The sequence below is a fragment of the Oncorhynchus clarkii genome, chromosome 5 (assembly GCF_045791955.1).
Source record: "Oncorhynchus clarkii lewisi isolate Uvic-CL-2024 chromosome 5, UVic_Ocla_1.0, whole genome shotgun sequence".
Classification (NCBI taxonomy): domain Eukaryota; kingdom Metazoa; phylum Chordata; class Actinopteri; order Salmoniformes; family Salmonidae; genus Oncorhynchus; species Oncorhynchus clarkii.
The window spans coordinates 28,213,202-28,223,893 of NC_092151.1; the positions used below are offsets into that span (position 1 = coordinate 28,213,202).

The window sequence follows — 10,692 nt, forward strand, 5'->3', positions numbered from 1 at the left end:
ACTCCTGTTGTGTGTTGTTGGGGCACCATGTCCAAGCCTACGAATGATGACAGTTGTTTGTTTGAGGTGTTTACTCAAATTCACAGCTTTCCAAAACATCCGCAATAATTATTCAAAATGGTTACATTGTAGCTAATACTTCTGGTATGTGTTGCATACTGGTTACATATCAGCGACGACCGAAACTAGGTGCCCCCTACACTCCTGTCTTCCAATCAGAGGGTCGCTATTTTCCATGACGTATGTTACCACTCGTACTAAAGAAGGCCAAAAAAAAAAAACAGAAGCGGAAAACGGTCAGTAGCTTCTCTAGCGGGCGTACTTTTAGACGGAGCCCTTAGTATCTCAGGAAGGGTAACGGGGAGAGTCTGCCAGGACTTTTTGTACAGCGAACGACCAACTAACGTTACAGTGCAAAAACACTAGTTCTGACGGTAAGTTAAACTCCTTTACAAAATATTTTCCAGCGAACTAGCTTGCGCGTTATGAAAAGCAAAGTATTGTTGATGTTTAACGAACGTTACTGGCTGTTGAGTGTCTTTGAAAGGGTATCGATAAGTAGCTAACGAGCTAGTTTTACCGTTAAAATACAACTTAAATGTGTTTAACTAGCTATTTAAACCTAGTTTCATTACTTTACGATTACACAATGAGGGTCAATAGCTAGCTAAATACAGATATGTACTTTTTCCCCAATAAATGAGGGGTTAAGTTACGCTAGTTAACGTTAGCTGGCTGTTTATTTGGGGGGGTCAAACAATTATCTTTTTTTTATTACACCGCGGAAAACAATTGTTAGCAAGTAGGACTTATCGTCCAAAGGCTTCTCATGAGCCAGCGCCGACCTAAAACGGCAACTATCTGATTCCGTATGCGTCGTCGTTAGCTAAGCTAGCTTGACTGTGATGTGGATCAACGCGAGGCCACCTGCTCAACCTTCGAATATTTTACATGATTAACGTCCCTAAAGTCTGTTTTAAATTGACATCCGTTTTATTTGACTGTCGCTACAGATGTTTTGGTATACATCAATTACTGGAAGAACTACATTTGTTCATGTTGAATTGACAAAACGGGAACAAAAGGAAAAGACAAAGCGCTAACCTTCGCTAGCTAACGGTAATCGTCGTGACTTGGATGAACCACATTTCACTAGTTATCTTGCTGGATCATAGTAATTACTGCTGTATGATCATTTGTAGTTAGCTGAACATCTATCACGACGTTGTTTGGTAGTACAGTGATGGTAGGCTAACTTAGTTAGATGTCGGAATTACAATCTTCACTAGCTACGTAGCCTAGCGTGACTCAGTGGATTTAAAGAGCAATCGAGGCCTCTACTCCATCTGTACTGGTATTGCACCGTCTGATTCGTTCCCCGGAACTGTTGTCCCAACTTGCTTGCCAGTCTGTGTGGGGGATTTATTAAATGGATAATGATAGATCCATTGTAGTTTTGTATAACATTGTTAGTTGATTAATGGGGGGAGCTCATCGGTATTGCAGACATCAAAATCATATGTGCTAAGAAATGGGACTGTTGGTGTTGGCTTATAATGTAGCTACCTAGCAACACACGGGTTATTATATATGTGTAAGGCAAAGCCACCGCTCTTGTCAATACAATTCAAGGCGTGTGTGTGGCATTGCAGCTTGTATGTAAACATTTACCATATCTCAGTCAAACCGTGAGCGCCCTCCACACGTTTCTGTAGAAACAAATTACGAACGGACCCGTCTCACTGTGAGCAGGCGCTACGGTTTGGTGACGTAACCAAACTTTAGTGGTGCTTCCAGGGTTACCTATAAATAGCGTAGCGAGGTCGTGTGGGTGCGCCTTTGAGATCAGCCTGTCACATTGCACCCTTGTGACAGGCGAAAGCTAATACCCCGTCCATGCGAGTTTGGGGCAGCAAAGAGCACTGCAGTCAGCAGGCATACACGTGATGCGGCGATTGAAGTGCCTTTCTGGGGGAAACCTCTGACGCATTTCGCTAGAAAGCGTGGCATGGGCTTGTGAGTCTCCCCACCCCTGCGCGGCACTCCTCGGTTCCTAGAAGACTGATACAAGTGCCTCAACTTGCTTTTCGTTTTCTTCCATGAACAGACTAGTTGGCTACGGTTAAGCTAATGGAAACTGGCTACTTAATTTGGGGTATTTATCAACCTGCCTTAAGACTGTTACTGTACCACTATCCCAGTTGTTTGTAGCTGATCAGAACGCTCTGGGTTGGGGAAAGGTTCACACACCACTCTGTTCATCTCTGGACATTATAGTGAGTGAAGCAACCAGAAGGACTAATTGCTTCTTGCCAATGATTGAACACTGTTTTCACATCCCGCCATCTGTTTAGACCCCTGTCTTGTCTGTTGACGATAACCAGGCAGGCAGCCACACATTTACTGTGATGAACTCACCGATGGTGCTATCATGGTTTAAATTCTAACTGGGTCTAAACCCCAACTGATAAACATAGTGCTGAAAGAGTGACTGACAGATGGTGCTGAAATTAATGTTGTTAAAAATATATATATATAAAAAAAAACTGCCTACAGACAGCGAGGCTATTAAAACCCTGGGATTATCAAATCTCTGTTTAGAGAACATTCAATGTGCCTCCAAATAAACCCACTGTGAGCGAGTTGAGTTGAACCCGTAGATGGAGGACCCTAGTGCCCAGAAGCCTGCTTTAGCATGGGCAGCGCCATTGAGGACTTTCATCATTTTAAGTAGTTAACTGAAGGAAATGACACTGAATTATACTCATGAGGAAACCTTCCATAACTACAGATTGCGGTAAATCGGCATCCTTTACTTAATAAGGGTTGGGCGATACTACAATGTAATTGGAGATCAACAATGTTTGATGTCGTGATGTGACAGAAGCAAATAGAATTTTTAACAGACGCTTGTTTTAACTTGGCTGGTACAGCTGGAGTCGGGCAGCACTCAACAGGAAACATACCAAATGACCTACCTATTCTTATTTGCCATAGTCTATTTTAATGAATGTATATGGTGCCAAAAGCTGTGCAGAATGTCTGAACATTTCTCTCACCTCTTCAATGTCGGATGATCATGGGCCTTTTGCAGCGGACACTCCATTGTCTGGCTTGTTTTAAAAGCTTACTTTCCCTTTTTCCCCCAATCATCATTCTATTTGAATGTGACTTGTTGGCTTAAGCATATAGCCTACTCTTTCATGATCAACCTTCAAATTAATGTAAGAAGCCATTAACTGAGTCTCAAAGTTTTATGTTTGTGAATAGCCTAAATAAAAACATGGTACAGTAATATTGACAGAGCGAGAACCATCTATTACAAAATGGAAGGGTTTATTCATAGCCTTGAATTGAGCAAAGGGCATTGCATAAGCTCCTACAGCAGCGCTTTCGATAAGTGGTAATAAAACCCTTCTGCCTATTATTTTAGCCATATCTTGCAAAAAGGTTTCTGACAAGGAACACAAGCATTTTATATTTTTCTGGCTTTAACCACCTAGAGTCGATTGACGCACCGGTACAGACTACCAAATTCTCTGAAATTACATTGGAGGCAGCTTATGGTAGAGATGGACATTCAATTCTCTGGCAACAGCTCTGGTTGACATTCCTGCAGTCAGTATCCCAATTGCACGTTCCCTCAACTTGAGACATCGGTGGCATTGTGTTGTGACACAACTGCACATTTTAGTGTGGCCTTTAATTGTCCCCAGCAAAAGGTGCACCTGTGTAATGATCATGCTGTTTAATCAGCTTCTTGATATGCCACACCTGTCAAGTGGATAGATTATCTTGAAACAAGGGACCAACACTTTACATATTGCATTTTATATTTTTGTTTAGTGTGTCTCTGTCTAGAACTTTATTGTATCTCCTAGATGTAAGCTAAACACTTCTTATGATTTGTTTTTGACTGTTTTGCCATTTATGAATGTGTCATGCAATGCATTTCTCTGGGCTATAGTAGTAGGCCAAATTCAATATTTTATTTATACCCAAAGGGTTCCTAAAAATCTAATTGCCAAACGATCCATAATATGACCATCTTAAAACAATAATTAATAGAGTTTGATTGGGGAGTGTTGAGTGAGTCTGAACTCATCACGCAGTTCTCTTCTCGGCTAGCTTTTTGGAGAACACGCCATTGATAGCTCAACGGACACCAAATGCTCTGTCAGTGTTGGCCTTTTCCTGCTTAAGAGAATTGTTTGTAACATTGAGATTGTGGCCGAAACAGTTCAGCCATGGCCATTCCAACAACGTTAGCGCCATTATCAGTTGTGATGCAGGATTCCAGACATCGCCCAACCCTACTTTATATCTGTTCAAACAAGACTCTAGGTGGCAGTGTGCATGCACCCTTTCAGGTTGTTTGCCAACGTAGTCTTAGTAGTGGTAGTAGTGGTCGTAGTAGTAGTCTTAGTTCAAAGTCAAAAGGAAGATGGCCTCACTGGCGACGCTGTGCTCTGACGCCGTAATGGGACAATGGTTGGGTATATATGGTTACCTGAATTAAGTGGCAGGGATTTTTTTTAATGGTGGCAAGCAGCTCAATGCTACAGTGATTACAGGACTGCCCTGAGAATGCTGGAGTAGGCATGTTGCTTCTTAGGTTGTGGGTTCAGTATCTTCTATTGACAGAGGTCACATTAGCGTTCAGAAATCTGCATTTTCAAAACTCAAAAGCATAAAAAAAACTTTTGACCAGCGTTTTTATATTGAAAGTGTTATTAAAAAATGTATTCCCATTTTCTAAGGAATCTCTATTTTAATTATGTCCAGGACAATTCAATCAGCAGAGATGGCACAGGAGACCAATCAGAGCCAAGCGCCCATGCTTTGTGCCACCGGCTGTGGTTTCTTTGGAAACCCCAGGACCAGTGGCATGTGCTCTGTCTGCTATAAGGACCACCTGACCAGACAGAACAATGGAGTGAGCCCCCTGAGTGCAATGGGTAAGATCTGCCTTTCCTCCCTAATTGGTTTTGTTAATCTTTATCTGTTTGAGAAGCAGATGCCTTACAACTCCATGTTTTTGCAGTCAGTGCATTTTATCTTAGTTAATCTAATCATGTATTGTTTCATTTAGGTGGCAGTGTGTCCAGTAGCCCCACAATGGAGACCTCGACCATCCAGAGAATTGAGGCATCCTTGAATAATGCTGCTGCTGCTGAAGCGGAGGCCGAAGCTGCCAGGTGAGGGTCTGTTGCTACTCTGAAATGACCATGGAAACCATTCTTTAAGACCAAGTATCACCAAATGACTCACTTCTCTCGCACCACGTTTGTTATATTGTTACATCTGAATGAGATTGCTAGTATGAAGTGGAGGATTTTTTTTAGCCTAATACACCTGTTCGCTTTCTCTCACTGTAGTGGGGCAGCAGCTCTTCCTGTTACCCAACAGATGACCGAGATGAGCATTTCCTGTGAAGAGGAAGGAGCGTCGCCTAAAGCAGAGCTTGCAGAACCTGGTGCGTGTCTGATTCATATGGGTGTTCAGTGCCTCATTGGGTGGGGGTCACGTGAGTGGTTACAGGCCTGTGATGGGAGGTGGTTGTGAATAGTCTCTGGGCTCTGTTGTTTTGATGTCTTATTTTTCTGGTCTTTCCAGTGGTCACTCAGCCCACCGCCTCAGCTTCCCCTCCTAGTGCTGCCGGCAGTGATGAATCCAAATCACCCGACTCCGCCAAACCAAAAAAGAACAGGTGCTTCATGTGCCGCAAGAAGGTTGGCCTTACAGGTGAGGACAAACAATCCAGTACTGCCTAACATTGTTGCTTATTCAGTCAGACCTCAGTCAAGACTATGGCTTATGTGCCTCTCTATGATTGAGTATAGGATACACTGCGCAGAGGTGATATTAGTGTGACTGACTCACTGTGCCTTTTTGCTCTGTCAGGTTTTGACTGCCGCTGTGGGAACCTGTTCTGTGGACTCCACCGTTATTCAGACAAGCACAACTGCCCGTATGACTACAAAGCCGACGCCGCCGCCAAGATCCGCAAGGAGAACCCTGTGGTGGTGGCTGACAAGATCCAGAGAATATAAGACCTTCTCTCACTTTGACCTTGAACACTTGGAGTGATTGGCAAAAAAAAGGACTCGCGCTTGACCTGCGTTCTAAAGGACTAGTTTTTTTTTACAGTATGGGGGGAATCCAGTTGTCTGCAATGCATGAACGATCACATTTTTCTTCTGTTTTCTGTCTGTCTGAGCTTACGATTTTACAAGAAATTAAAGACAAAATAAGAACTAAAAAAAAAATCAGCAGACTCTAGGACACTCTTTTCCAGGGACGCCTGGACCTGGCTTAATTCTTAGTGTTTTTGGGGAATCTGATTGTTGTCAAGTAGGCGGTCTGATGTGTTGTGGTTGTCATGAGTTTACTACTTTGACTCTGTATTTATGCGATTTTTCTGAGGAGATGGGGGACGTTGTAGCCTATAAGACTGTTACAGCCCTGACCGGATCAGTCCATTTATATGTACTACCAGACATGTTTGTGTCTGTGCTGTATGGGGCCTCAATTCAGGGGAGACCCCCAAGCACATTCTCTATTGTGAGATCAGATGTGAAGAAGTGACTTTAACAAATGAAGTCTTTTATTTTTTTTATCACCTAAAGAACAACCTGTTCAAGATGCTTATGAAATGATCATCCAGTATGAATGGTGAAAGCGGCACTGACACTTGGAGGATGGATGTGTTCTGTTCCAGCCCTATAGGTTCTCATCAGAATCAAACAGAATATCAGTGTACTCATACAAGCCTGCTCCACTGGTTCATTCTTCCTGCAATGTGTGCTGCACTAAAAACCATTGCTTAGGTTTACTTGTATCCGTTAAAGATGGGGTTTCTAAAAAGTATTTAGGTCTGATGCTGTGATGTAATGTGTATTTGAAGGGGAAACTTGGCGCTGCCTTTGTCTGGCTGGATGGGAGACTGGCGGAAGACCGTTCACTTCCTGCAATTGAGATCGGGTCATGTGACCCCAAACTGTTGTCATGTGACAGTGCTGATGCACATTCTGTGATCTTATTTGAGGATATGGGATGTTTTGCTTGGGTTGTTGTATCAATGACAAATAGCCTAAATTAACCAGATTGCTGAGGTTGGAAGGGTTAGGTCCACTAATCTTTTGATCAATATTTCCCAGAAAATGTGTGATATTTCTGATTTATATTGTGTAGTGCGAATCACATGCTATGTATTAAACACATGTCTAATGTATGCCATTTGATGGATGGATGGTGGCTGAGTATTGTGTGCAAGTACCTGTGTTCCTCAGTAGTCAGAACTGATCCAGTGGACTTTTTTTGTGTGTCTGGCTGCTCAGCTCTAGTCTCTCGGTAGGGCTGTGAGATTTCACCTTTTTCATTTTAACCCTTTTTTTAGTTATGCAAGTTTGTACAAACCATCTTTATATTTATGTACCGCACATATAATCTTGTTACCCAACATTACAGCAAAATTGTACCATGTAAATAAAATTATGTACAGAGATATAGAATCATGTACTCGGGCAATTTATTTCACTCATATCGTGGCTTGAGAGTTACCTGTCTAACAGAACGCAGTGTGTTCTTTTAACTTCCTGTTGAATTGAGGGAAAGCTCGGTTTGTTTTGAGTCTCAACTGTTCTATTGAAAAAGTTTCTAGCTAGCTACCTTTTTTTGGGGTCCCGCGATGCGGTTTGTGTCAGCAGCGGTCTCAGCAACTAGCTGTCCATGGATCCTGCCAACCAAGGATCTGGGGAACTGCTTGACATAGCAGCTGGCCTAGCTGCCTATCAAGCTAGAGGGGTTTTCTTGACTTGAATGCCGCCTGCGACGGGATTATCCCTTGTAGCTGGGATAACGGATTGTCCCGGGTTTGTGTCTGTCTTGATCCCTGCTGTTTCAATCTTCCTTGTGACCTGCCCTTTCTGGAACTGCGAGGAGTAACAGCGTAGCCTACGTTGCTACTATGACAAAGACCAAAGCCAGTGGGAGTACAGTTGAGGACTGTGATGTCTATCACCGGTGAATGATCTTTTAAACTAACAAAAATTGTTCTACAACCAGTTGTTACAACAAGAAAATGGCTTCAAGTGTTGTCTAAATACTGGTGGATTCAACTAATAAAAGAATGAACTACCTGAGGGGTACAGGACCCGAAGAGCAGTTTGCAGTTCTCCCAGGGTCAGCTCGATGAGTTTAAACAAAACTGCAAGGTGACAGCAATCTGTAAGTCAGTGAGAGAGGACATCATTTCTGTATGTGAATCCATGATTACAATGACTGAGAAATCAGATTCTCGAGGGACAATCAAGGTGGAACAACATTGTTGGGGAAGGAATTGCAGAATCTCGACATTAGACCTGAATGGCATCTAAAGACAAAGTGAGGGAAGTTATCTCAAAGAAACTGAAGATTGATCACAGGACGATTTGAGGTGGAGCGCACCCACAGGACTGGAAAACCCATCACCAGCCCAGGTGACGGGCCCAGGTCGATAGTGGTCAAGTTCCTGAGGTTAAAGGACAAGACAGCTGTTCTGGAAAGTGCCAAGAACTTGAGAGGAACTTATATCTTCCTCAACAAGGACTATCCTGCAGCTGTGCGCCAGAAGAGGAAAGAACTTATCCCAGCCATGAAAGCTGCTAGAGCACTTGGTGACATTGCTTACATCCGCTATGACAGGCTCATTGTCCTCCCTCCCAAAAGCCTGGAATGGATGAGGGAGCCAAGCCTATAGGTTAGTAGCTTCAACCCAGCAGCACACGAAGAAACTTACCAACACCAACTGATTAATCGACTGCTGAATGTTTCATTGCTTTGCTCTTTTCCATGTTATGTCTATCACTGGTAAGCTACCCAGGAAAGGGCTGAAAATAGCCCATATTGACAATATATGTAGCCTTAGAAATAAGGTTCATGAAATCAATAACTTGCTAACATCAGATAACATTCATATATTAGCTATTTCTGAGATTAATTTAGATAATTCCTTTGTAGCAATCAATACAAGGATATAACATATATAGAAGATACAGGAATTCCTATGGGGAAGGCGTTGGTGTATATATTCAGAGCCATATCCCTGTAATGCTTACAGTATATCTCATGTCAATTGTTTTTGAAGTGTTGTGGCTGCAGGTTCACTTGCCTCATCTAAAGCCTATTCTTTTGGGGTCTTGCTATAGACCACAAAGTGCTAACAGTCAGTATATAAATCATGTGTGTGAAATGCTTGATAGTGTATGTGATGTAAACAGAGAGGTCTACTTTCTTGGGGAGCTGAATATTGACAGGTTTTCATCATGTCTGCTCAAGTGGAAGCTTTTCACTGTAACCAGTGACTGTAATCTGGTTCCGGTTATTAATCAACCTACCAGGGTGTTTACAAACACTACAGGAACAGGATCATCCACATGTATTGATCACATTTTTACTAATACTGGTCTAAAACTGTATCCGTACCCATTGGATGCAGTGATCATGATATAGTGGCTAAATCCAGGAAAGCCAAAGTTCCAAAAGCCATGAATAAAATAGTGTGTAAGAGATCATACAAAAGGTTTTGCTGTGACTCTTATGTGATGATGTTAAAATATTTGTAGGTCTGATGTTATTAATAAGGAGCATCCAGACACTGCACTTGAAGAATTTGTGAAATTACTTCTTCCAATTATTGATAAACATGCACCTGTTAAGAAACTGACTGTTAAAATTGTGAAGGCTGAAAGACGTGGCCAACGGAGTGGCTAATACGGCTGGCTGCACATCTGACTGGCTGACTTACTGCAAATTGACAAATCATGTGACTAAAGTCAACAAAAAGAAGAAGAAACTGTATTATGAAGCCAAGATCAATGATATAAAGAATGATGGAAAAAAACTTTGGAATACTTTAAATGACATTATGGGCAGAAAGAGAAATTCAGCTCTGACTTTCATCAAATCAGGTGGCTTATTTATCACAAACCAACTTGATGTTGCCAATTATTTGAATGATTACTTAATTGGCAAAGTGGGCAAACTTAGGTAGGAAATGCCACCAACGAATAGTGTGCCATCGTACTCATGCATAAATAAACAAATAATGAAATAAAAGCATTGTAAGTTAGAATTTTTTAAGTTAGTGTGGTAAAGGTGGAAAAATTGTTATCGATCAATCATGACAAACCTCCTGGCATTGACAACTTAGGTGGAAAGCTACCGAGGAGGGAAGCTGACTCTATAGCCACTCCTATCTGTCATTCTTTAATCTGAGAAGGAAGTCAAATTCATTCCGCTACCCAAGAGTGGTAAAGCTGCCTTTGTTGGTTCTAAAAGCAGACCTATCAGCTTGCTGCCAACTCTTAGCAAACTGTTGGGGGAAAAATGGTGTTTAACCAAATACAATGCTATTTCTCTGTAAACAAATTAACAATAGACTTTCAGCATGCTTATAGAAAAGGGCATTCAACATGTACTGCACTGACACAAATGACATGATTGATTGAAAGAAATTGCTGAGAGGATTTCAGTGCAGCCTTTGATATTATTGACCACAACCTGTTGTTGAGAAAATGTATGTGTTATGGCTTTTCAACCTGGATTCAGAGCTATCTAATAGAACTGAGGGTTTTCTTTAATGGAAGCTTCTCTAATGTCAAACATGTGAAGTGTGGTGTACCGAAGAGCAGCGCTCTAGGTACTCTACTC

General features: G+C 42.0%; 1 protein-coding gene across 1 annotated transcript; it reads left to right on the forward strand.

The window, feature by feature from the left end:
• The first annotated feature begins 282 nt into the window (after positions 1-282).
• On the forward strand, positions 283-7,514 carry LOC139408611 (zinc finger, AN1-type domain 5b). The gene is made up of 6 exons (XM_071152695.1): positions 283-434; positions 4,786-4,958; positions 5,093-5,198; positions 5,379-5,476; positions 5,617-5,745; positions 5,905-7,514. Exons 2-6 carry the CDS (start codon positions 4,805-4,807, stop codon positions 6,051-6,053), a joined length of 636 nt encoding a protein of 211 aa, XP_071008796.1. The 5' UTR covers positions 283-434; positions 4,786-4,804; the 3' UTR covers positions 6,054-7,514.
• The last annotated feature ends 3,178 nt before the right edge of the window (positions 7,515-10,692 follow it).